Genomic DNA, 27,330 nt, shown 5'->3' with positions numbered 1-27,330 from the left:
CAAGTGGAGTATTTGGTATAAAGACCGTATGCGAGGGCGTATGACCGTAGTTTTATACGTCTTCTTCTTCGCTATGAAGGCCACGAAGCTGTAAAGCGAATGAAGCTGGAGGAGTTGTGTAGCTGCTATAAAGCTTTCTCGCCATGAAGCTGCCTTTGATTCTTCCTCTTACATGCTTCCACTCCTTGTCATCCACATTTTTACACCTTCTCAGACAGTTTTTCCATTCCCTCGATCCGCATTTGCAGCTTGCGAATCCCCTACACCTGAAAATATAAACATTCGGACTTCTTCTGCGCAGCATCTCCCGCAAGGAAAGTTTGGCCGGAGCAACGGCTTGATAGCGTCGGATCCTGCGCCTCAACGCTCTGCTTAATTTGATTTTAGCATGACATTTTTGCCGTTTCTGGATCCTTGTCACTGTTGACACAGCAGGAGACTATGTTGGTCCGGTACAATCAAGAATACCGGAATGAGGGATTGAATCTTGGCGGAATTGATTTGCTTGCGCAGTGGCTATATTTGTGGAAGGATCAAAATTGACTCCATTTGTCTGTCCTCAAAAGATTTTGCTAACCCCCCATAACGTTTTGGATGGACTCTACTTTCAGTTTCTTGTCACCGTCTTCCTTCACGCGCCCGCCACAATTCATCTCTCTCATCATCGAAAGGTTCAGGGAGTCCCCATTCCTGGTATCGGCGTGGTTCACCTCAATCATCGTCGGCGTTGCGACATTTGGATTCGCAATTCTTAAATGGCAGAGGAAGGCTTCCATGCACTGGATGAAATCCGCCCACGCGAAGCGCAGATCCAACGGAAAGGCCTCGTCTGTTCCTCACACTTGGATTCAGGAATCTCCTCAGAAGGGTCGTGGTTCTTCATCTTGTTGCGTTTGTTTGGATTCGCTTACGCCATCTCAATCCCTCGCACCTATAGTGGCGATAAACCGATGCACTGTTTGTGGAAGAGCTGCACATCTCACCTGCGCCAAGATTGCGCAAAATGACTGCAAGAACGTTGCTATGGCTGGATCTAAGGTACTCCTCCACCAGTGGATAGAGAAATGGGGCGATGCGGAAGACGAGCCTGGCTTCTGCATGCACTGTGAGGAGGCCTGCAGCGGATCATTTCTTGCACCATCAGCTGTTTGGCGTTGCATTTGGTGCCAGCGTCAGGTGCACGTCGGTTGTTACTCTGCTTCACTACAAGGTATGGACGATGTATGCGATTTAGGGCCCTTGAAGAGACTCATCATATCACCCCTCTGTGTCAAAGATTTAGGCAAACCTTTGGCTGGTGGGTTTCTCAGTTCATTGACTCATGGTGCTACGGAGATCGCATCATCCGTGCGTGGGCAGATAAAAAAGAGGGGAACAAAGAGCAAGCATATATCTGGAAATGCGCTCAGCAATACTTCAAGCACTGAAGCCAGCGACGCTACATCCGATGCCGCTCAAGGAAGCAGTCCGGAAAAAGAACGTGACACGGCAAATTCTAGTGAAGCAACAGCAAAACAAAACGTTCATTCTCATTCTGAACTCAACGGTGATTTCGATATAACACGAAAACGCGACGAAATTGTAATCCCAGAGGATAATAGCCTGAAGGAGAACCAGATAGAGGGGGGATCCGGGAAGGAGGGACTGCGCCTAGATGCTGAGAAAAGGCCAAGATACGCTCTTGTGGATTTGCCCCATGATGCCAGACCCTTGCTCGTCTTTGTCAACAAAAAGAGTGGGGCTCAACTTGGGACGATCCTGAGAAGACAGCTGAACACGCTTCTAAATCCTGTACAAGTATGTTTGTTAACATCCTTATGTGCTCTTTTGCTAAAGTTTCACTCCTTATGGAAACAATTTTATTTCTCGAAGGAGCTTTTTGAAAGCATATGACGATGCTGGAATTCTAACCCTGATGAGGAATACGCTGCATGGTACTTGTCCTTCGTATCAATGCTTGCATTTGGTCGTCAATGCCATTGCAGCATGCTGTCCTCTTCATCCGTGCAGCAGGTGTCCCTCATTCTCCTATTTTGGAGTCTATATCTGATTTATTTGTTTGTCGTTATTCACGACCGTGTTTAGCCCACGGCTGATAAGTTACTCTTATTTGCCGATGGTTAGGTGAAAAGCCGGTTTTCGTAACTCCAGAAGCCCTCCAAAATTATGTGAGCCTATGGATGACCTTGGGGTCCATGCACCTAGGAGAGGCTTAACCAATTTTGGAGTTCCCAGTTCTCGTAATGTGGGCGTGTATCCTGTAGGAAGACTAACCTGTATGGGTGACTGGGTAAAATAAAGGCAATGGCAATCCCTTTTGTGCAATTTCTTTTCTGTGATCAGTCTCTTCCCAATTCAACAGCACCAGAAATTGCTGATGATGATTTAAGGCAGTCGTATTATTTTGAACTATCTGTAATCAAGGCAGCTGCATCACTGGAGTATTTATATATTACATGCATATGTGGTAATCGATTACATGCCGGCCTTGCTTAAATGCCTCGTGCATGAAGCAAGTGCACACTTAATACAATTAAATGGGCCCCATCATGCTGTCCCACATGGGCTGAAATTTGAATACATGCTTGGATCCCTGACTAAAGGAACTATGCACCTTGGTGTTTGAGCCGAGATGGATGTACAGGAAATGCAGAACTGCATGGTACTTTTCAGTGGGTTGCTGCTAGGGTGATGGATCAGGAAAGGTGCTTTGAGCACTCGCATTGGCTGCTGCCTTCTCCTGTGACTCACCTGCTTGTCAGCTTGTAGGGATGACGTGTCAGAATCTTCTCCTGTGCTGCCTACTTGTCATCTTGTAGGGATGACTCGTCAGAATCTTCTGTTTGCTTCTGTCTGCATGGCTGACTTTGGGTCCCACCTAGAGCTGCTGTTGCTATGCTTTTCTTGGCCATATGGCTGGCTGTACACCTGTATTTCTGTGCTTTTCTTTCAGTTCCATCTCTTTTTCATTCAGCAATTAATGGGAGAGAGAATGTCCAAGGGAGACCAACAGGTCTATGGGACAGAAAAAAACCCATCTAGTATATCTGATTAGGGAGGGCCCACAGCAACTCCCAAGGAGTGTGAAACTCCATTATTTAGAGTACCTAAATAAAATCTGAAAGACATAATAGGCCACACATCAGTTTAAGACTGAGAGTCTTTTGGTTTTGATTTAAACTCTTCGATGAGTGCTATATAGAGAAACGATAGGGTTTGCAGTGGAGCGATAAAAAATAGACAATACTTAGACACAACTGAAGAACGGAACTCAGAAAACATAGTGCCTGTCGGTAATATGAAAAACTGAATACAAGAACCTCAAGCCGTCGTGTCTCAAGGACTGTGGCTGAGGTGAATCAGAAAGATGATTCCATGTAGAGAAACTGTAGAAAAGATAGCAGCAGAGGGAGCGAAACACAGTCCTCCATGTAGCTCGATGATGATGAAGATGATGAAGGGCTGGAGCTGCCCTAGGTGGTGAGGAGCAGATCTGGAGCAGCAGCTGGAGGTCCAGGGCTAGATTCGGAGAAGAGGAATAGAGGGGCAGAGGATGGAGCAGGCAGAACTGGAGCAGAGGAGCAGATCTAGAGCAGGAGGGGCTGCAGCAAAGGATGGTAGAGGTGAAGAGCAGCTGCAGGTCCTATCTCAGAGAATGAGGGGGAGAGGTACTCTTTTATAGGCCTGACCTAGGCAGTCGGCCAGCTGGTCAGTGGGCTGGCCAGCTGGTCGGCCAGTTCTGGGTCGGCCAGACCAGCTGGTCAGCCTGATTCTGGCCGACAGCATGGCCCTGCTGGCTGCTGGTATGTTTGCCCCTAAATTGGGGATTGTAGTTGCTTAACACCCCTCTCAATTGCCAATTTGGAGGGGCAGACATTGTGTGCTTGGAGCTTCGTGTAGAGATGTCGACGGTGGCTATCCCCGCGAAATGCCCAAGAGATGTAATGCAAAAATACAGAGGTCACAAGAGGAGTGCCCTTGCAAGGGAATTGTTCACATCCTCAAGTGCCTGAGTTACACGTATGATCAGCAGAAATAAGAACACTGTGAAACTCGAGAGAATAAGCCACCCCCTCTCACCACCGAAAGGTGGAGGGAAAAGCAAAGGTAAAGAACAAATATGTCGTAGCAGCACTGATAATCCAGAGATGGTAGGATTCTGCCAAAGGAAGAGGTCGGAGCTGAACAGTGAGCCAGTGTGTACCCGATCTTGGACCTCGGGAGAGAGGAGTCTATCCCCGCCTCCATGCATGTAGAAGATTCAAAACAACAGTGACACATGTGAACAGAAAGGGTCCCGTCTAGGGAGAACTTGTAGATCCTGGAAGTCGATGCCGATGGAGATTTGGTAGAGGTGGAGGATCATGACCTCCTTGTTCGAAGGAATGGGGAGTGTCAAGCCTGAAACCGAAAAGGGAGGGAGGGATGGGAGTAGAAGATGCCCCATAGTGCACAACGGAATGAAGAGGAAACTGATATGTTCATAGGAGTGATGCTCCCCGTACCTATGGCCTCCTTGAAGAAGCAGGATCTTTAGATCACGAGAGATCTGGGGTCTTTAGATCACCATGGCTCTGATACCATATAGAGAAACGATAGTGGAGCGATCAAAAATAGACAATACTTAGACACAACTGAAGAACGGAACTCAGAAAACATAGTGCCTGTAATATGAAAAACTGAATACAAGAACCTCAAGCCATCGTGTCTCAAGGACTGTGGCTGAGGTGAATCAGAAAGATGATTCCATGTAGAGAAACTGTAGAAAAGATAGCAGTAGAGGGAGCGAAATGCAGTCCTCCGTGTAGCTCGATGATGATGAAGATGATGAAGGGCTGGAGCTGCCCTAGGTGGTGAGGAGCAGATCTGGAGCAGCAGCTGGAGGTCCAGGGCTAGATCTGGAGAAGAGGAATAGAGGGGCAGAGGATGGAGCAGGCAGAACTGGAGCAGAGGAGCAGATCTGGAGCAGGAGGGGCTGCAGCAAAGGATGGTAGAGGTGAAGAGCAGCTGCAGGTCCTGTCTCAGAGAATGAGGGGGAGAGGTAGTCTTTTATAGGCCTGACCCAGGCAGTCGGCCAGCTGGTCGGTGGGCTGGCCAGCTGGTCGGCTAGTTCTGGGTCGGCTAGACCAGCTGGTCAGCCTGATTCTGGCCGACAGCATGGCCCTGCTGGCTGCTGGTATGTTTGCCCTTAAATTGGGGATTGTAGTTGCTTAACATGCTATACCTTCACGGTATACGAAAAATTTTCCTTGTTTCCTAGCAGCCTTGATCTTGGCTAATTCCGTTGCCTTATTCTTCAAAGGGCTAACATGAGTTCCTCGGCTATCCATACCTTGGTCCCTTTTAGCTTGGCAGATTGTCGGAAAAGTTTGATCCGTAAATTCTGTGAGCTAAGCATAATAATAGCATGTCGGATATTTGTTTCTCCAGCATCACCTCATTGTTCAACCTTCCATTCGATGTTGGGCATAGTCGCTTTGACATGTGCTGAAAGAATCCTCTTCTTTGTACAAAACCCCCCTATTCTAATCTTTAGTGCATTCTCACATTTGGCTTCATGTTCCTTGATCTCTTCTTGAATGTCAGCTTTACTTGCCTTTGCATCAACCTCCACGGTCACTTCCTTTTTAATTGCTTGACGTCAGTCTGAACTAGGTCTTTAACTGTAGAGACTACTTGAAGGTAGGGGGAGAGGCCGTACAAGACTACACCACCTCATCAATTACTGCCTGCTTCCCAGGACCTTCAAGGATCTGAAGTTTAGCTGTTACATCTGCTAGTTGAATAGTCAACTCTCTTACCCATTGCTTTGGATAAAAAATTCTGCTCATGGTGCCCAATAATGGGTCGATTCAGAGGGTTTTTTGCCCAATAATGGGCCGATTCTGCATACGGAGAGGGCGTCATGGCTACCACTGTAGCGTACCGAGTCTTGCTGGTTGAGGCTGTTGTGGTTTAGGAGGATTTCAAAGAAGAAGAGGAAGAAGAGAGGCTTGGCCATTCCATGCTGGCCATATCTACTGTTACCCCTGACTGAGACTAACCCACCTAGGGGTTAGGAAAGGGCAGCCCCCGCCCCCCCCCCAAAAAAAAAAAAACGCCCTTCCCTTAGAGCCCCTGTCGCCTGAGCTGAGCAGATGGGCTGAGCTGAGAAGCTAGATGGGCTGCGAGGAGTTGAGAGGTATTGAGAAATGCTGTGAGGGGCCAAGATGGGCTACGGTTGAGAGGTGCGAGAGACAGCTATGGGCTGAGAGGTGCGAGAGATGTGTGTGTGTGTGAGAGAGAGAGAGAGAGAGAGAGAGAGAGAGATGTATACGACAGACCGAAGGGTCTATGAGAGTGAGTTAGACTTCTCCCTATTGCATTTTGGTATCAGAGCTTCAGTTTTTTTTTTTGGTGAGATAGCGAGGTTCACGTAGGGATTCACTAGTGGATGATGCTGACGAGATCTGACCAAGATACCATGAGTTCCAGTGAGCAATCCAAACTTTGGGTGGAGGATTAAGGGGGTTCCATAGCCTCACCAGTAGCACCTTCAACACCCCCGCCTATAAAGGCCCCAGTGACAGTTTGTGCCATGGTGACAATGATGCAGGCCATGATGCAGATGCGTTCGCAGCAATCAGAGGGCCTCTTTGCACTCATGCTACAACTCCAGGGAGGAGGATCGCAAGCAAAAGTCTCAAGCAGCCAAGGAGGCTCGAGATTGTATGGAGCAGGTAGCAGAGTGAGAGGTTTGGGAGGCAAAAGAAGAAATTGATTGCCATCTCCTTTTTCCTCTACTCCGACCATAGGGAGGGGAGGCTCTGGAGAGGTTCCAGCAACTTTCCAAACCATCATTTCCCGAGACATAACCATTAGTGTTGATTTCTTGGCTCAATTTGTTTGAGAGTTATTTCTCAGTTGTGCCTACGGGAGACAATGAGTGGTGCATCGTTGCATTGATGCACCTTAAAGCGAGGGGGTCACATGCGTGGCACAAATGCAAAGAGGCCACTTTGATGCTGCTAACGAGATGTCCCATTATGTGTAGAAGGTCTTGAAGGGTATAAGGCACGCTTCCTCCTCCGACAGTATTTGGAGTTCATTCTTCAACTTTCCTAGGACCCCAACGAATTGGTGAACCACCAACCGGTTCAACAGGTAGCCATACATTTATTGAGGGAGGAACAAGACAAGCTGGGTAAGTTTCTCCATCGGTTGCGCTCCGAAATTCAGTAATGTGTGCACAATTTTAGACCCCACGATTATGAAAGTGCTTATGAGCTGGCCCATAATTTCGAGCTCATGAGCAAGGGTCATGGATCCAAGGTTGCCTTCACAAAAAGCACGAGGACTCCACCTCTCCTAGAGAGAATAGCCTGACAACGGAAAGGAGCTTGTGAGAGGATACTCCAAGAAGAATTGAACAGTAGTTGCTAGGTCTTCTTCGGTCCTTGAGATTACCTATGAGGCAAATTACGGCTAGAGGTTCAAGTCCCTTCTTACCAGGACTAATGAGAAGGTGTATAGGCTGATCGCATCACTGAATGATATGATCAGCTCATGGACTCTATCAAAGATTGCTTTGCCAAGGCACAAGCATGGTCTATGTTGTAGGTAATTGCAACTTCATGGAGACATCGTCGATAACTATAATGATTGGAAAAGATCCAAAGCTTCGATGTGAGAGATTCGGGCACTTCCTCCCAAGCTGCTTCAGTCGCTTCTTCATGATCTGAAGATAGACCAACTGCCTCTTGTTGTAGCCCACATCACGCCTATGTTTATTGTTTTGTGCCTAATAGGAGTCAACAACTAGTCTTCAATGTGTCGTGCGTCAAGCCATGTATGGGCCCGGCATTGACAATGGTCCTAGATGTGGAGCAGCCTGAGATTGTCAACGAAATAGAGGTGGTCGAGCCTGAGCCCATTTTGCTTCATCGACTCAAGAAGGGTACGGATAGTCATCAACGCTTGTGCGTAGTCAAGTTCAAGCTCAGAAGCTCCTAGGAGGCACTTTGGGTTGAAGAGGATTTCTTTGTGGATTATCCTCACCTCCTTTCCGCATGTAAGGAGATTTTTCCATCTACCCTAGTTCTAATTTCAGCAAAGGGGATGTCCTTTAGTAAGAAATAGCTCTAGGAGCCACGTTTGGCAAGTTGGCTTTTGGGACAAGGTAAAGAGTCTAAATTTGCTTTGAGGCTTTTTTTAGGACTACTACAGAAGAGGGGGAGGCAAGTCACAGGTTGGGAAAGTGCTGCATGGCTATTCTATCACATCGCCTTGCTGATTTTCGAGTACCAAGGCAGTCAGTGGGTTGTTGGTGGGCTGCCAGAAGCTCAACAAACGAATTTCATTTTTGTGCCAGGAGCCTCCACTTCAGTTCGTTGATGCTGCGTGCCTGCTGTTTATGCCTTCCTAGAGGACCAAATCTGATTCACACTTCTTTCAGGAGCCTTCCAAGCTAGGGGCCTATCAAAATTGCACTTTTTCGGATGGTTTGGACTTCTAGGTAACTTGATTTGCTTCTGGGCGGGAGGATTTGCTGAGTTGCACCTGCCAGAGCCTTCTGAATCAAAAGGCCAAGGAAGCCATCTTTTTAGCCATTCTTTCCATTACACTCTTTCAAGCTTAAAGAATTGATTGCTTTCCAGGGCTGCCAGACCTCATTTTGTTGTTGCTCTTCCAGATTCACTCTAGGGTCACGAGATAGGTCGTTTTCAAAAATTTGCACTTGTTTGAGCTGCTCTGGCCTTCCAGAATTGGATGAAATCTTTGTTGCATTCTTCTAGGGTGCCAAATTGGTACCACATCTATTTCGCCTTTCAGGATTGGACTGCCACGGGCCAGAAGGGTGCCGAAAGGAAATCGTTTTTACTGTTTTTCACCTCTTCCAGCTGATTTTGACTGCCAAACTGCTTGGGAATTGCTCTAGGTCAATTCACCTACTTGCTTGCTGTTGCTCCAGGGTTTCCATAGCCCTCTGATTAGTTATCTGCCTCCCAGAAGCCCTACAATTGTCTTAGAATCTTCAAAGTTTCTTGCCTTAATGCAGCTAGCCTTTTTGTGTGCCAGGAACAGCCAGGGTTGGTTGTTTTGCTGGTCTTTCTCTTGCCAGGACTCCCTTGAAGGGTGTCAAACCTGCCAGGTTAGAACTATAAGCTAGAATCGGAACAAAGGCTGCCATGGAATGTTGCACTGGACTGAGATGCCTTTCTGTGATTGCATAGCAGGACAGAAGTGCCCGTGAACGGATTTTTAGTTGGCTGATTTCAGACTGATGCACAACATTGCTTTTCTTGTATTTGGATGCCTTCTGAATAAATGATAAAGAAGTACTGAAAGGGTGGCTAAGTTTAGTGCCAATCTGGTGTTTGGTGTAGGACGAGGGCAATCTAGCTCTTGGGTGTTGTGTTCTAATTTGTTTTCATTTGCTGTGGAAAGTTCTAAATAGCTGGAAATCAAGTATTTGCTGGCTATTATCTGTTCATTGCCCTTTGGGGATTTCGAAGGCTGGTTTCCGTGGTTCTGTTGCTGGGATATCACCAACTTTAGCAAGGGGGTGAGACACTGTGGTTGTTCTGAATGATGCTGGGATTAGGGATACCACCATCTGTCTCAAGAGCTGAGGCCTATGGTTGCTAAGAGAATTCAGCCAAGATGTTGTGCAGTGAAGGCACAAGATGTGCCAAAGTATATGCCTCATGAGGAACAGCCAGAGACAGTGGAACGAGACAAGATCTTGATTCAAGAACAGTTATTGGCACACAGTGGTAGAGGTTCCTCGTCGCTATTTGGATGTGATGTGGATGGAGGGTGGTGAACTGGCAGATTCACCTTAGTTGTTGCAGCTCTACCTAGAGGCATTTTAGCACTTCGGTTGTGGCTCATTTAGGCTTAGCAGAGCGTGCGTCTGGAGCATTGCCTAATGCTCAAGATGGGGGTAGCACTTCCACTCCCTTGGTGACACTGTATGTCTCACTCGAGGTAGCGCTTGCTGATGGTATATTTGCCATGGGACTTCTGTACTACTCACTGTCAGACTATCTGTACCTGCAGCTCTACCAAATCATATATTGTCTTTTATCTTGTAATCTTGATTATACAGACCTACATGTAAGAAAATGGCAGAGTCTTCTAAATCTGTTGAGATAGTCTTGTGTTTGGATATAGTATGCTATCCTGGGCTCTGCAAATCATACACATATGCAACACCAGTCTTATTGTGCATGTGGCACATTCTTGGAATGGGAGTATATGCCACTCTTACATGATAGGTCATTAGAGGGAGTATCCCTAAATTCGAGACAGGATAACATACTGCGGTCACCGCTATCGTCGAGAAGTAGGATGGCCTACCTGTTAGAACAAAAACAAGAAACCACTGCCACATAATTCTGATGGCACGTGATGCCAAACTGGCTCTTGTGAATTTGTGTGGTTTGGATTGTGAACTTGTGTGATATGTTCCCGATATACCACGCCTGTCAGGACTCTTTTGGAGTTGCCGAAATAGATTTGGACACTCTGCCATAAGATGAAGTGGGTAAATAATTGAAGGAAAATGTGTGAAAAGTATGCATGGAATGTTTGTCTGCATGCATGAAGTGCTTTTGTGTGTACTCATGATGTACCACTAGTTGTGGGTTCTGAGGGATGCCATATGAAAGTGGGTGGTATATCAAGAGGTGCATACATGGGTCTTGTTGGATGGCCATTTGAAAAAAAGAAGATACACATTGACTATATGTTTGCATGCATTGAATGCTTGCATATGCTCTTGATGTACCTCATGCTCTAGGTCCTACAGGATGTCCATGAGAGGATAAATCTATGTGGGTCCTATGGGATGGCCATACCGAGCATCTTGTCTGTTTGAGCATGTATGTTTGCTGTTTGTGGAAGGATGCCTGGTTGTGTTTTTGAACTAACCAAGGCGTTGAGCTTCTAGTTGCTTTGAGACTTTTGCTATAGGTTCTGATGGAAGAAAGCAAAAAGTTCGGTGCAAACAGGGACATTTGCTTTGTTTCAAGAGGGGGTTCTATCATGGGGACGTGAATTTCTAAGCTTTAGGAATTTATGGTGATTGCCCTAGCCTCCAACTGATTAAAATAGTTCCAAGGACACTTCAGTGCAATTAATTCTATGGGCCAAGGCAAGAAACTGAAGGTTAGAGGGGGTAAAAATTCCTTTAGCCAAAAATAGCTCTAAGAGCCACGGTTGTGGGACAAGGCAAAAAGTTTGAAATTTCCTTTGAGGCATGTTTTTGGACCACAGAAGGAGGAGAGGCAAGTCATAGGCTGGAAAAGTGCTCTAGGGCTATTCTATCACATCGCCTTGCTGATTTTTGACTACCAGGACAGACTGTGGGCTGTTAATGGGCTGCCAGTGCTGCTGATCAGTTTGTTGCATGCTTGCTGAGTCACACCTGCTAGAGGCTTTCTAGGGCTGCCAGACTTGATTTTGTTATTCCAGATCCACTCCAGGGTCACCAGACAGGTCGTTTTCAAAAATTTGCACCTTTTTGAGCTGCTCTGGGCCTTTGAGAACTGGACGAAATCGTTGCTGCAGGCTTCTGGGGTGCCAGATTGGTACCATATCCATTTTGCCTTTCAGGATTGGACTGCCAAGGGCCAGAAGGGTGCCATAAGGAAATCATTTTTGCTGTTTTTCACCTCTTCTAGCTGATTTTGACTTCAGATTGCTTGGGAACTGCTCCAGATCAATTCACCTACTTGCTTGCTGCTGCTCCAGGTTTGCAGAGCCCTCTGATCAGTTAGCTGATTTTGACTTCAGATTGCTTGGGAACTGCTCCAGAATAATTCACCTACTTGCTGCTGCTCCAGGTTTGCAGAGCCCTCTGATCAGTTATCTGCCTCCTAGGAGCCCTACAATTGTCTTAGAACCTTCGGAGTTTCTTGCCTTGTTGCAGCCAGCCTTTTTGTGGGCTAGGAACAACCATGGTTGGTTGTTTTGCTTGTTTGTGTCTTGCCAGGACTCCCTTGAAGGGTATCACAGCTGCTAGGACAGACTTGGCTGATTTCTCTCCTGCTAGGACTCCCTTGAAGGGTATCAGAGTTGCCAGGTTAGAATGATCAGCCAGAATCGGAAGAAAGGCTGCCATGGGATGCACTGGACTAGGATGCCTTTGTATGATTGCATAGCAGGACGGAAGTGCTTGTGAATGGATTATTCGCTTGGCTGATTTTGGACTGATGCACAACAGTGCTTTTCTTGCCTTTTGAATAAATGATAAAGAAATACCAAAAGGGGCACTAAGTTTAGGGCCAATCTAGTGTTTGGTGTAGGATGAGAGCAATCTAGCTCTTGGGTGTTGTGTTCTAAGTTGTTTTGGTTTGCTGTGGAAAGTTCTAAATGGTTGGAAATTAAGTATTCACTGGTTATTATCTGTTCACTGCCCTTTGGCGATTTTGAACGCCGGTTTCATCATGACATATCGGTCTTGCTCAGTGCTTGTATGCAATCGAGTTGAAGCATAGAAGCTCCCATGAGGCACTTTTGGTTGAAGAGGATTTCTTTGATGAGTATCCTCACCTCCTTTCAGTATGTACGGTGATTTTTCATCTACCCTAGTTGTTCACTGCCCTTTGGCGATTTTGAACGCCGGTTTCATCATGACATATCGGCCTTGCTCAGTGCTTGTATGCAATCGAGTTGAAGCATAGAAGCTCCCATGAGGCACTTTTGGTTGAAGAGGATTTCTTTGATGAGTATCCTCACCTCCTTTCAGCATGTACGGTGATTTTTCATCTACCCTAGTTCTAATTTCAGCAAAAGGGGGACGCCATTAGTATATGGAGCCCATGGCATATTTGCCTTGTTCACAGCCCCACAACAGACAGCAGGCATAGATTTGCCCTGTTTCTGCTGTCCATGATGGCTCTAGTATGCTGTCTAACGTCTGAATTTTCTGCTACAGCATGAGGCTTCCCTTCTGGTTTCGCATCGGGATGCCTATAAGGCCTTGCATGTGGCATTCTTCTACCGTATATTATTGGAAACGTGGGAGATGGGGCTGGGGGCTGCTACAATGTAGCATGCTTGTACTTGTTGGCATACTTGGGCTCGAATACCTCAGCTTGCTCAATGGTTGGGGGGAGCCCTCATATCGAAGGCCAGGGAGGGATGCAAACCCTGAATAAAATGCAGCAACGTTTCCCTCACATCTGGCCAGCTTAAGAAGGCAGCAAGGAGCACAAAAATAGCAGTGGCGCAAGCCTGTCTAGCAAAGTGCTATCGATTTCTGTCAACATCATTCTCTCTCCAATGACCGTCAGATTCCTCGTTGCTCTCTCTCCGTTCAGGTAAGGTTTCATAGCCGGTAGGTTATCCATGGTTAGTTTGTCACCACAGTGCTTCAAGCAAGACATCAAGATAGGGAAATCTGTCCTCACGTTTTGTAGAAGATTCAGGCCTACCATATTGTTGTCTAAATTCAGAGCGCAATGGGGCTAAGAAGAAGGCCCTAGGAAGGTGCTCTGATACCAATGTAAAAAAGGGTAGGGGCATATTTAGACAAAGGGATAGAATGAAAGCGAGAGAGAGGAAGGGGAATGGGAAACAGAGCTAAAGGAATGGGGTAGGAGAAAGAAAGAAAGTCTGGTAAAGTATTCGGAAGACCAATGGGTCTATGAGACGCAAGAAACTTGATAAGCAAGTTGAAAGGGGGGAGCTACTAACCGAGCATCAACACCCATGCAAGATGCAAAACGCAAAATGCTACATAGTCATTTCAGAATGATCCTCTACATCATCACTATCATCCTCACCATCAGATCATCTGTCATCAGAATACAATGTGAAATATGCTCCGGTGTCACAACTAAGGTTCCTCTATCTCCCCCCGTCAAGGGTGATGAGGGAGCGGGAGCATGAAATCATAGATAGAATGTCATTGGGGCATGATTCTAATTATGAGAATTTACGTTTGATAGCCCAAGCCCTAGAGTGCTAAAAAGGCTAACCTATAATTCCTAGGGCCAAGAAAAGGGGCAAGTGGGTTAGAGAGGGGTAAAATCCCATTGCTAAAAGTAGCTCAGGGGGTCATGTTTAGCAAGAAAAAAAGGGTGAAATTTGCTTCGAGGCTTGTTTCCGGACCACAAAAGAAGAGGGAGAGGCAAGTCACAGGCGGGGAAAGTGCTCCAAGGTTATTTTATCACAGAACTATGTTGGTTTTCGACTACCATGGCAGTCTGTGGGCTATTGGTGGGCCGCCAGGGCTGCCAGAAGCAAATTCGTTTTTGTGTCAGGAGCCTCTAGATTAGCTCGTTTTTGCTGCATACCTGCTGTCCGCGCCTTCGAGAGCCCCCAGAACTCATTTGCACTTCTTTCAGGAGCCTTCCAGGCCAGGCACCATCAGTTTCGCGACTTCTCAGGGCTGTTTTGAGGATCCAAGCAGGCCGATTTGCTTCCAGACTATGGAAGATCTTGAATCGCACCTGCCAAGGGCCTTCCAGTGCTAGTAGACTTGCTGTTTACCAATGTTGCTGCTTCCAGGTCCTTCCCAGGGTCAACACATAGAGCTTTTGCAGAATTCGTAATTGTTTGGAGTTGTCCAAGGCTACCAAAACAGGTCGAAATCCTATTGCAGCTTTCCAAGGTGCCAGATTGCTACTAGATTCACCTCACCTTCTAAGATTGGGCTGCCAGGGGGATAGAGGGGTGCTAGAAGGAAATTGATTTGCTGCTTCTCACCTCTCCAGGGTTGGTGCTGATGGTTTCACCTGCCAGGCTTGTGTTCTTGTTGGTTTCTGCCTAGCTGGCTTGGTTCAATAGGATTTGGTTGAGCCAGAGGTTGCTAGATACTAGGTATTTTGTTTGTTGGATGCCCTACTCTTGCCTGAGATTGCCCATAGGTTTTTGCCAGGATGGCCATGGACTTCGCATATTAGGTTTTGATGCCAAGGCCAGCTGCAGTAAGGTTGCTTGAGTATTATCTCTTGGGTGTTGTGCAAAGTCGAGGCTTTGTTGTATTTTGACCTCACTGAATACAATTAAAGAAATACCACAAGGGGTGCCAACGATTTTGGGGCCAATCTGGTGTTTGGTGCGGACCAAGGGCATTCTAGCTCTTGGATTGTGTGTTGGCAGTTTATTTGTTTGCTGTTTTGAATTTTCAAAGTGACTGTAATTAAGTGATTTGCTCATTATTTTGAATTTACTGCCCTTTGGAGAACTCGAAGGCTGGTGATAGTGGTTCCTTTGCCGGGACGCCACCATCTTTCTCAAGAGGTGAGCCCCCGTGGTTGTGTTTGGGCAAGTGGAGGTAGCTGGAAATAATTGCAGCCAAGTAAATTCCGCAAATATGTCTCATCGTGCGAAATCGCTGATTGCAGTCTATTCTGGACTAAGAGCAGGAAGAGTCACATGAATCTCAAGAATAAGAATCCCTTGGGGATGAATATTCTCAGGACGAGGAGCAAGTTTAGGAACATTTAGTTTTTGACGCAACAGTTTTTTGGGCAACAAGCTGTCAGACAACAAGCTTTTGGACCACAAGCTTATGGCTAGCAAGTCTTTGGACAGCAGGATCAGGAAGAAACTTATGTTCAGTCTGAGTAGGAGGAAGAAGACGAGGGAGATGCCATTCTAAGAGCGCAGTTGGCAAGCACGATGGATAAGTTTACTCAGCTCACTCAAAATCCTTGTATTCAAAAACTTAATCCTCCGAAGAAGGATAAGAAGAAAAAGAAGAAAGCACACAGGCAGCAGTCTGGTGCTCAGCCAGGCAATGGACAGCCGAATGTTATGCCACAGGTTCCTATGCAACAATTTGTTTTTGGCTCCGGCGCCTAGATGAATGATCAAGGCAGTAATTTGCAGTATTTTAATTCTGGAGAGCAAGTTTTCCCTCAGTCCACAATGTATCCAGGTTATTTTGGGGAGGTTCAGTGTTCCCGGCGATGGTTGGATAGCCTAATGAAGGCATGGGTATGGCTGGAAACTTCCCAATGGGGTCTCAGCCTGGTATGCAGGGTTTCCAAGGACAGATGGTTGGAGGAATGCAAGCAGGAATACCAAACATGATGCAACTTGGCATGCCAAACATGATGGAGGCTGGAATGCCTAATATGATGTATGGAAACATTGGGATGCAGCTAGGGATGCAAGGAGGCATGGGAAATCCTATGGGAATGTTCTGGCAGCCACCCATCTATGACAATTTGGCTCCGAGAGGAAAAGGAAAGGAGTTCAAGGGAGGTTTGGGCGTAAAGTTTGAAACTTCTAATGGGATGTAGGACAGGTTAAAGGCTCTGACCTTTCTGCAACAATTTGATGTAGCTTATCAGGAGGGAACTTCCTTCAACCTTGAAGCTTCGAAGATCAGAAAGGCTGCCACCTTCTTGAAAGGCAATGCTTTGCAGTGGTGGACTAATTTGCTCTTGCAGGGTATTGGATTTAAGCAGGTATTTGCAGCCTCGTGGTTGACTTCTACTTTTGAGGTGGAGGTGATGACCTCATGGCACAAGCTCGATGCTGAGAATTGTGTCAATTTGGAGGCTTATAACAGGAAGTTTTGGCCAGCTTTATTGCCTGTTAGTTCCTACACGTTTGTACCATTGTGGTAACAAATAGAGAAGTACTGCTGTGGGTTGCCCAAGGAGATTGGTACTATTGTACGTACGACGAAGACAAAGGTGTCAAACACCCTCCAGTTGATTGAAAATGCGAGCATGGTGTATGCCCTTATGTAGGGGAGGACCATAGGGTTCAAAGGACACAAAACTGAGAAGAGTGGCAAGCCTTTTAAGGCTTCTTTTGTTGCAGGCCAGCGACGCAAGATGAGACAGCCTAAGTTCAAGAGGCTGACTTTTGAGGAAAAGGGAGACCTGATGAGGAAAACTAAATGTTTTTACTGAAGGGAGGAAGGCGATCAATCTTGGGAATGCCCAAATAAGAACAAGAAACAGCCTATTGAAGAAAAGGACCAGAAGAGCAAATATATGGGTAAGAAGTCAAAACCGAGTACGGGACTTATGCTGATGTGATTGGTGAGGGGTAGAATGATGATAAGTTAGAGTTACCCAAAGCTTGGGGCAAAGTATGTGACCAAACTTGTTTAATCTTGTTTGACCCCGGAGCTCGAGCCAATTTATCTCGCCCGAACTATCAGGTAAGTTGGGAATCCGTTCCGAGGAGATGGGGCCACTTTGTGAAGCTGATATGGCCAATCTTGAGTTCAAATCTCCTATCATTCCGATCATTGGAAAGTTGAGGCTACACATTCAGAGCTATGTGGACACAGAGGAGTTCTACATTATGACCTTGTCTGAATGTGATGTTTGGCTGCGTATACCCTGGTATTACAGGGTGCGGCCTATCATTGATACCTTCAATAAGAAGTTGACCCTGACTCACAGGGAAAAGGTTCATGTTTTGGGTGTAAAACTCAAGTGTGAATCCATCCCCATTGTATCGGCCTCTACCATTTCTTCCATAATGAAAAAGAATATTTCTGCTTGCTTGATTTTTGCAAAAGAAACTCAGCTAGAAGACGCTAGGTCTCAGCTTTTTGGGCTGGAAAAGCACAGGATAGATTTTCTTTACGAGTTTAAAGATAGTTTTTCTGAGTCTTTGCCATGTGAATTGCCACCGGAAAGACCTGAGAATCATGCCAATGACATAATCCCCAGGGAGCAGCCCACCCAACAAGCTGCCATACAGGGTAAGTGCAGCTTAGCAAGAAGAATTATGAGCCATGTCAATGACTTGCTTCAGAAAGGGCTCGTAAGGCCAAGCTTCTCTCCCTTTTTCTCGCCGGTTTTATTGGTACAGAAAAAGGATGGATCTTGGAGGATGTGTGTGCTCCTCCTCATTCTTTGAGAACACGATAATGTCATCAAAAGCCTTGTGTTCTCGGAAAATCCTGTCCATCATCCGATTGAATGTGGCCGGAGAGTTAGTGAAACAAATGACATAACAAGATATTCATACAAACCAAAGCTGATCCGAAAAGCGGTTTTGTGCACATCTTTTGGTCGGATGTGAATTTGAGGGTATCCGCTCTTCGAGTTGATGCGACTAAACATAGCAAATCCCTACCTATCCATATTATAATCGATATGAGAAATTGGGAACCTATTCTTGATGGTGATCTTGTTGAGTGCACGGTAGTCAATGGAGCATAGGAAACATTTGGCTATGGTGTTTGAAGAGCTGAGAAAACATCAGCTGGTTATTAATGCAAAGAAGAGTGAATTCTTCATGATAGAGATTCATTTTCTTGGCATATAGTGTCGAAGGATGGATCTGGCCAAGGTGAGAGCAATCCGATCGTAGCCAATACTTGAGAATAGTCATGAAGTGCGGAGCTTTTTGGTTTATGCTCCTACTATAGACGGTTCATCAGGTACTTTTCTGAGATTGCTTCACCGTTGCACGCTCTATAGGACTAAGAAGGAGAACTCAGTTTTTGAAGAGTTGAAGGGAAAGTAATGTTCCGATCCCGTGCTAATCTTACCAAATCTCAAAAAACCCTTTGTTGTTGAGTGCGATGCTTGTGGCAATAGCATAGGAGGTGTTTTTGATGCAAGACGGTTGGGTAGTAGCCTATGAGAGCAGGGTATTACAGCCAGCTGAGCAAAATTTGCAGATTTATGAGAAAGAAATGCTTGCTGTAATTTATGCTTTGACCATGTGGAAGCACTATTTGTTGGGTGCTGATTTTGATGTATAGACAAATCATTCTTCCTTGTGGTACTTTCTTACTCAGAGGAAACTATCGGAGATAGCATATGAGGTGGGCAAACTTCTTGTCTATGTTCCATTTTCAGATTTTTCATGTTGCAGGCAAGAAGAATGTTGTGGCTGATGCCTTATCCAGGAGACTTGTGCCTAAAATTCAGCAGTGACTATTGCTTATCATATTGCGTTGGATACTCTGAAGGTGAAAATGACTTTGCAAGGATATTTGATCAGCTTATGGATAGGCAAAAGCATGATCATTATACTCTTAAGGAAGGCTTCCTTTTGATGCATGGACACTTGTGTGCCACAAAGCAGTTATGCCGAAGGTACTTACGCAAAGTCATGCTCCACCGTATGCAGGGCGTATAGATATTGATGCCACGGTGAAGGCTGTTGAGCACTTCTTTTCTTGGCCAGCTTTGGGACGGGATGTTGAGGCATTTGTCAGGACATGCATCACTTGTCAGAAGGTTGAGTTTGATAGGTGGAAGGTGCCTGGGTTGTTGCATCCCCTTCCTGTTCAGAATAGACCATAGCAGAGCATAGCCATAGACTTTATTTTTTATCTTCCTCGTACACCGAGTGGTCATGATGGGATTTGGACCATAATTTGCAGGTTTAGCAAGCAGGTCCCACTTCATTCCGGTGAGGAAGAACATTTCAGCGGATTAGATGGCAAAGTTGATTCTGTACAACATCTTCAAGTATCATGGTGTGATGCAGTCTATCATCAGTCATAGGGATCCACGGATGACGAGTCTTTTCTGGAGGGGACTTTTTGAAAATATGGGTACCACTCTTCAATTCTTATCCTCTTTTCATCTACAGACAAATGGACAGTTAGAGGAGGCTAATTTATATTTTGCAAGACTTGGAAAGGCCCATAATAACACATATTCAGCTTAGTGTACAGCCCTTCCTTACCCTTCTTGTTCTTGAGTCTTGCTTTCTGAAAGCGCAAGAAAACCCAATCGCCTTCTTTAGAAACCAACTCGTGTCTATGGCGATCAGCCGCTCTCTTTTGCTTCTCTTGAGTCCTTTGAAGAGCCAACTTCCCTTTCCTGTAAGCCTCATCCAAATTCTCCACATACCGATCAGCTTCAAAGATCTTATCCTTGGTGTGCAAAATCGATGGAACTTTCCTTCCACCTTCCACAATTTCGAAAGGCGCTCTACCTGCAGTAGTATGTACTGTATTGTTGTAAGCAAACTCTATGAGTGGCAAATACTGCTCCCATTTTGCCTTGTGCTCTGAAACACAGGCTAAAGCTACCGGTTCATTGGAGTATACATAATGCCTTCCATGTGAGCTTGTTGAAACCATCCTAGGGTGATGTGCCACAAGATATGCCTCTAGAGGAACAACTTGAAGTTGAGGAACAAGATGAGATTTTGGTACCGGAATAGATATTGGCACATAGGAACGAAAGGTTGGTTAAATTTCAGAATTATCCAGCATTGGATGCGAGGTGGATGAAAGAGGGTGAATTGGCAGAATCACCTAAGGTATTACAGCTCTATCTAGATGCATTTCAGCTAGAGCCAGCTGCGATTATGGCTCATTCAGGCTGAGGAGAGCGTAGGTATGGAGCATTTCATGGTGCTCTAGAGGCGGGTAGCACTTCCACTCCCTTGGTTCACATAGCTCATCAGATATGATGAGGTCGCTTGGTGAAACCGATTGTCTCACCCAAGGTAATGGTTGGCTAACAGTATTTCTGCCCATGAGGCCTATGATCAGTGTACTATTCACTGCAGGATTGGATGTATATTATTGGTATTGTGCACCTCTACCATATCATATATCTTCTGGTTTCTTTTCTGACACATATCTCTGTTGGTCTTTTAGGAGATATCTGATGGTCATTATGGAAGCATCTGTTGGTCTTTCTAGAGACATCTGTTGGTCTTAATAAAGCATGTATTTGCTATACTTTGGATTTGTAATGTTGTTTTTGCATTATTGGATATACATGTACAAGTAAGAAAATATGAGAAAAGGAAGAGTCTGCCACATTTTGGAATTTTCTTTTCTTTTCTTTTTTTTTTTTCAAAAATATTACTTCATCAAGTATGAATGAAAGCCGCAAGAGCAAGCTCAAATGTGGGAGTACATCATGTCAAGCATGAGAGAAAAAACAGCTCAAAAGGAGCTAACAAAATCCAAGGTGGAGGCTGAAAATGCCACCTCAACCTTGAAGAAGACTCAGAGAAGAACGGAGATTCTCTCCAAACTCTGGAAAAAAAATCTCTCCTGGCTATAGCTGCTATGGAGGATCCCTGCATGCTCGCCCACATGGCCATCAATGTGTGTATAGTATCAGTCCATATACTGGCCATAGACTCGGAAGGTTGAACTTGTGAACCCTCCATCGCCTCTGTACATTTGGCCCTCCAAATGTGCCAAGCTGCAATGCTAGCAAGAATCTTCCAAGCTGTGTCTAATTTTTCTTATTTTTGTACTTGTAATTTTCAGAATTTACCTCTTGATGTCACTTGGACAGCAAATGAGGACATTTGCTGGGGTTCCAAGAGGGGGGTATGTCACGGGGACGTGATTCTAATTATTAGAATCTACGTTTGATAGCACAAGCCCTAGAGTGGTAAAAAGGCTAACCTAGTGCATTAATTCCTAGGGCCAAGGGCTAGGGGCAAGTGCATTAGAGAGGGGTAAAAATAGCTCAAGGCGTCACGTTTAGCAAGCTGGCTTGAGGAGCAAGCCAAAAAGGGAGAAATTTTCTTTGAGGCTTATTTCTCGACCATAGAAGAAGAGGGCGAGGCAAGTCATAGGCTAGGAAAGTGCTTCAGGGCTATTCTATCACATCGCCATGCTGGTTTTCGACTACCAAGGCCGTCTGTGGGCTGTTGGTGGGATGCCAGGGCTGCCAGAAGCTCAAAACCGAATTTCGTTTTTGTGTCAAGAGCCTCCAGATTAATTCATTTTTACTGCATACCTGCTGTCCGTGCCTTTGAGAGCCCCCATAATTGATTCGCACTTGTTCCAAGAGCCTTCCAAGCCAGGCACCATCAGTTTTGCGACTTCTCAGGGCTGTTTTGAGCTCCCAAGCAGGCTGATTTGCTTCCAAACTATGGAAGATCTTGAGTCACACCTGCCAGGGGCCTTCCAGGGCTGGCAGACTTGCTGTTTACCAGTTTTGCTGCTTCCAGGTCCTTCCCAGGTTCAACACACAGAGCTTTTGCAGAATTCGCAGCTGTTTGGGAGTTGTCCAGGGCCACCAAAACAGGTCAAAATCCTGTCGTAGCTTCCAAGGTGCCAGTTTGCTACCAGATTCACCTCGCCTTCCAGGATTGGGCTGCCAGGGGGATAGAGGGGTGCCATAAGGAAGTCGATTTGCTGCTTTTCACTTCTCCAGGGGCTGTTGCTGATGATTTCGCCTGCCAGGCTTGTGTTCTTGTTGTCTTTTCCTGGCTGGCCCAGTTCAACGGGGTTTGGTTGAGCCAGAGGTTGCCAGATACTAAGGTATTTTGGTTGTTGGATGCCCTACTTTTGCCTGAGATTGCCCACAGGTTTTTGCTAGGATGGCCATGGAATTTGCATTGGGTTTTGATGCCTTTGCCAGCTGCGTTAAGGCTGCTTGAGTGAGTCATTGCAAATATTGAGTGGACGACACCTGATCGCGAGAGCTTTGACAAATCGACGTACTCATTGTGTGTTACAGTTTTTTAAGAGTTGGTCTGATTCACCTTTACTTTTGATTGCTTCTCTGTTAAGGTGCATTGGTGCAAGCAGGCATTGTGTATCGGTGTCTTTGTCGACTAAATAGTTGTCAAACCAACTAACCCAGAGTGTCAGAATTACAGATCTATGGAGACTTGTAGCAAATGAATTGCTAATATAGATCCAATTAGCCCATATGGCTCTACCTGGCATCATTGCTTGTGTCATCTTAAGAATCTACTGACCTTCGTCATTCACCCTCTTTCCCTTTTACATTGATAACCTTTGGACAAGACCCTGCAGGCTTTTTTCTTCTAAGGTTGAACACTCTCCCTCTTGCTTTATGCTTGTAGCTTCTATATGTGGATATCACATGGACATTTTTCCAACAAACGCCCCCCCAAGTGATATGCATCCCTCTAACATGGTTTTAATCTATTTTCTTTTACTGAGGTCTTCACCATTTTGTAGGGATGAGTGGTTTTGGTTAATCGCCCCTACAAGTAATTATCACTTATAGACATATGTGGATTCACTAAGCTCTACTAGGCTCAAGTTTCACCACCTTAGTCTAGATATGTTACCAAGCTCTTTTGTCTTTGGTTTACCAACTTAGGCTAGTTTTACAAGAGAGTAGGCTTACAATAGTGGGATGCGACGTGTTCCCTATCCTATGCATGCTTATCTGGTCGCTGACATCAAAGGTTACATCCATTTTCAGGTCGGAATATCTGGGCAAGGCACAAAAAATGAAAACTGTCAATATTCTCTGGCACTTAATCTCTAACAGCCTATGCTTTGCCCCACCTGGAGTGTAGGAGCAAGATGGAAAAACAGACAGCCCCTCTTGTTCTGTTACTTTCGGTAGCCAGAGCTTCTTCTCATCCAAATTGCTCTTGATTACGTTAGGTACTTCAAAAAGATCCCTCTTTGTTTTGTTGCATTTTAGGCTCCCACAATTGCAATCAATATTCCTTTTGCTTCAGACAGCTACAAAGCGCAAGTTTCACTCGCTTCTAGGATCGCCGTGCTGTTGCCTTTCTGCTTCTGCTTCACTGTGCTCATCTGCCCTGTGATAATCTGCAGTAATGCAGCGACTCCGAGCATCCCAGCTAGATGTCCATCAGTGCTGGACTTGTTGCAATTACTCAGACTGCTATCCTAGTGGGGAACACTTGTTGATTTCACCTTGCTCTTGCTTGACACCTCATCCAGATTCTCATTGGCCTTGGAGCCTTCCTTCCACCATTGTAGATGAGAGGTTGATTTGGAGCTAAGGCAGCATGATCATACAAAACTAGAACACTCACTCTGCAAACTGGTGAGAATGGTAAGCAGCAATCTGCTGGGGAAAGCAGACGATAATGGTTGCCCAGATTGAGGGCACATCCAGTATTTTGCATCCCGCACCCTCTGATAACTCCTGCGAGGCAGAGTGACCTTGATAGCATCACAAGCTATGTCAGAGTGGCCTGCTTCCAACTCGTTTCACAACTGTGTAATATAATCCTAGAGATTGCCACACTCTGCTCTGTGCTCTCAAGGCACAATCTCGCCACCTTATAGCTATCCAACTCCCTGGCAACCTTTCAAGATCTTGCCTCTCCATTTTGAGAATGGAAGGGGACACGAGAGTGCAGGAACAGCTCTGATACCACCTCACAATTATAGATCTATGGAGGTTCATAGCAAATGAATCTAGACAATCCCATAATTGCTAATGAAGATGAATAGCACACTAAAAGAAAAATGATAGCATTCAAATGCACAAACGTTTGCCCATCTTTCACACTTTTGGAGTACATCACAATATAGCTTCTCATGGATGTGGCTCTACCTAACATCAATGCTTGTGTCATCTCAGGAATCAACTCTTTGCCCTTTGGCATTTCCCCTTTTGCCCTTTTAGATTGATAAAGGAGAGCCTTTAGGCTTTTTTCTTCTAAGGTGCAACACTCTCCCTCTCGCTCTATGCTTGTACCTTCTAAATGTGGATGTCACTTGGACATTTTTCCAACATGGAGGCCTCTTATGGATAGAGAGTAATGATCTCCTAAATCAGGAAGGCTTATTGCGTAACATGAACTTTTCTCTTTCGCTTCCATCTATTAACAGAATCTCTATGCAGGTTGTGGATGCTTTCTTTTCTAGTATGCTTTTTGAGTTACGATTATTGTCTTATGAAGTGGCTCAATGAATAAAGAGTAAGCCTTTCTGAAGCCACATGTAAGATGTGGGCTATGAGTATGGAATAACAGGCTAAAACAAAGAGGGCTTTGTTGCCCGATGTGTATGGATGATGCTGAGAACTACCATAAATTCTCCTTTCCAGCTATTACTGTGTGCAGATGTTATGGATGCTAATGACTGAACAATCTGTGAACATTTTGTGTTATAAGACAAGTAATTAACAGTGATTTGGATCACTTTTCCTGACAGCCAAAACAAGTGCTTAAATACATGATAATTTGCTTTGGAATAAGGATGCATGCTAAGGATGATACAGCACCATATATGCATTCAGTGCAAAAGCATGCTCTTTGTAGCTCAATGAGATTTGGGACCACCAATCTTGGAGAATAGCATATGCCCTACGTAATTTTCCATGCCATTATGTGAGCTGCTTGTTAGGGCATGTGTAAGGGCACCTGCAGGCCGTTTTACAAGGGTGTAAGATTCATAAATATTGTAAGAATTTAAAACCATCTCTTTGCTTCTGCTTGTCTTCAACCCACCTCCTCCCCCTCTTCTCCTCTTTACTAGCAGGAGAATTAATTCTGTATCCTTTCTTTGCTACAGGTATTTGAGTTAAGCTCATCTGAGGGTCCAGAAGTAGGGCTGGCTTTCTTCAAAAACGTGTCACACTTTAGGGTTCTTGTTTGTGGCGGTGATGGCTCTGTAGGTTGGATTCTGGATGCAATTGAAAAGCAGAACTACGATTCACCCCCACCTGTTGCCATTCTGCCCATAGGAACTGGAAATGATCTTGCCAGGGTTCTTTCATGGGGAGGGGGCTACGGAGCTGTGCAGAGGCAAGGTGGGATAAAGATGGTTTTGCAGCAAATTGATCATGCTGCAGTTACAATACTGGATCGGTGGCAGATCACAGTGACTGAGAAAGCCTTTAATCGTCATACTGAAACTAAGAAAATAACGAAATTTATGAATAATTACATAGGTGATTCACACACCACCCCACATTTCCAGTTTTTGTGTTGGAGGAATGCTATAACTTCTAGTCTCCATAGTGTCTTACTGTTCTGGTTTTATAACGTATTTTTGATAAGCTGTCTTTGGATTGCCAGGGATTGGATGTGATGCAAAAGTGGCTTTGGACATTCATATGTTAAGGGAAGAGAGCCCTGAGAAGTTCTACAATCAAGTAAGGCACTTTTGTATTTTTGACAGAACGAAGTTGGCTTATGCTCCTTTCTTTCTCTTTTCTGGTTTGCCAGTTACTTTGAGATATGTATCTGTTCTGACACGCAGTATCCTTTCATTGCTGTGCCAAGAATGTATAGAAATTGCAAAGTCCATAGTTGAAGATACTTGGAGGTGGGACATTCTGCTATTTTTATTGGCGTGTACTGTGTATCTGTAACGACCTCATATGACTGCATGCAGTTTATGAACAAAATGCTTTATGCAAAAGAAGGTGCCAAAGATATTGTGGATAGAACATGTGCCAGCCTACCTTGGCAGCTTCGCTTGTATGTGGATCGTTCAGAAGTAGTGATCCCTGAGGTCTTTCTTGAACAATATGGTCTCCTTTGTCTCCTTTTTGTATTGCAGATTGCTTTGCAGAGGTAATGCTTTTCTAAAATCAGACTACCACAGGATATTGAGGGAGTTCTTGTTATCAACATTGGAAGCTATATGGGAGGGGTTGATCTATGGCAGAATGAAGAAGACCTTGATGTATATTTTCCACAGTTTATGCATGATAAGGTGCTTGAAGTAGTGGGCATTTGTGGGACATGGCATTTGGGAAAACTCCAGGTAAACGTTTGTATATCTTTTCTTCATTTTTTCTGAGCAGGCCAAAGTTTTTGCTCAGTAGACTTCTCTGCTATTGCAGGTAGGCCTTTCAAGTGCACGGCGGCTTGCACAAGGTCAAACCATAGCGATTCATACACAGGCTACATTTCCAGTCCAAATTGATGGAGAGCCTTGGATCCAGGAACCTGGAATTTTGGAAATTAACCATCATGGGCAGGTATGGTTCGCATAGCTCTTGTTGCAGTTCATTGTTGGAGATACCTCAAACTTTGTTGGTCTGACAAGTGGTGCTATGGGTAAAGGCCTTTATGCTGAAGCGGATTGCCGAGGAGCCCTTGGGACATGCAGCTGCAATTATGGTGGATGTATTAGAGGATGCTGAATGTAAGGGCCTTATTAATGCTGCACAGAAGAGAGCTCTCCTTCAGGAGGTCGCACTGCGACTTTCTTAACCAGTGAGGCTTTGAGCACTCCTGTGCTTGGGCTGAAGTTTCAAACAATGATGCGTTTCCAACCTTCATGAGAAGGAATGGGTCACACGTTCGTGTGTTCCACCTTTTGTTTAAATGGGGTATAAATATTATTTGAAATTGGTGAGGCCCCTTCAAATGGACACAAAAATCAAGTTGAGCATAAGCTCTTGTTGTACAAGATTGATAGACTGGATCAGCAGTGACTATAATTACATTTGTAAAGGCCACATCTTTATAAATATCGAAAATTCAAAATTGTATATCAATCTTCATTGCTCTTCCACCAGCAGTATTTAGATTTCTACAATCTAAAGCTGCACATGGTGGCCACCCAGCTATTCAATCTGGCCATGCATTGTGCATAATCGTTATCATTCAATAATTTACAATCATCGTGAAAGTTGTGCTATTCATTGTTTGCAGAATAGTGCTCAGATTGGCCAACTAGAAACGCTATAGTGCACTTCTCTGACAGGCCTGCTGAAGAAT

At 45.1% G+C, this 27,330-nt stretch overlaps 1 protein-coding gene across 2 annotated transcripts; it reads left to right on the top strand.

Annotated features, from left to right (window-relative positions):
• On the top strand, window positions 1-27,077 carry LOC147896567 (diacylglycerol kinase 1-like). Of its 2 annotated transcripts, none has more exons than XM_087381529.1 (7): window positions 1-1,797; window positions 25,169-25,547; window positions 25,675-25,751; window positions 25,994-26,113; window positions 26,207-26,368; window positions 26,448-26,585; window positions 26,671-27,077. In XM_087381529.1, exons 1-7 carry the CDS (start codon window positions 595-597, stop codon window positions 26,818-26,820), a joined length of 2,229 nt encoding a protein of 742 aa, XP_087237655.1. In that variant the 5' UTR covers window positions 1-594; the 3' UTR covers window positions 26,821-27,077. The 2 variants fall into 2 exon arrangements, with proteins under 2 accessions (XP_087237655.1, XP_087237654.1); XM_087381528.1 differs by having other exon boundaries at window positions 26,430-26,585.
• Window positions 27,078-27,330: the final 253 nt, after the last annotated feature.

Source organism: Dipteris shenzhenensis, chromosome 11 (assembly GCF_047967505.1).
Source record: "Dipteris shenzhenensis isolate YYH24624 ecotype China chromosome 11, Dip_SZ_1.0, whole genome shotgun sequence".
In the NCBI taxonomy this organism is placed as follows: Eukaryota; Viridiplantae; Streptophyta; class Polypodiopsida; order Gleicheniales; family Dipteridaceae; genus Dipteris; species Dipteris shenzhenensis.
This window is presented reverse-complemented; position numbering and strand designations above follow the sequence as displayed.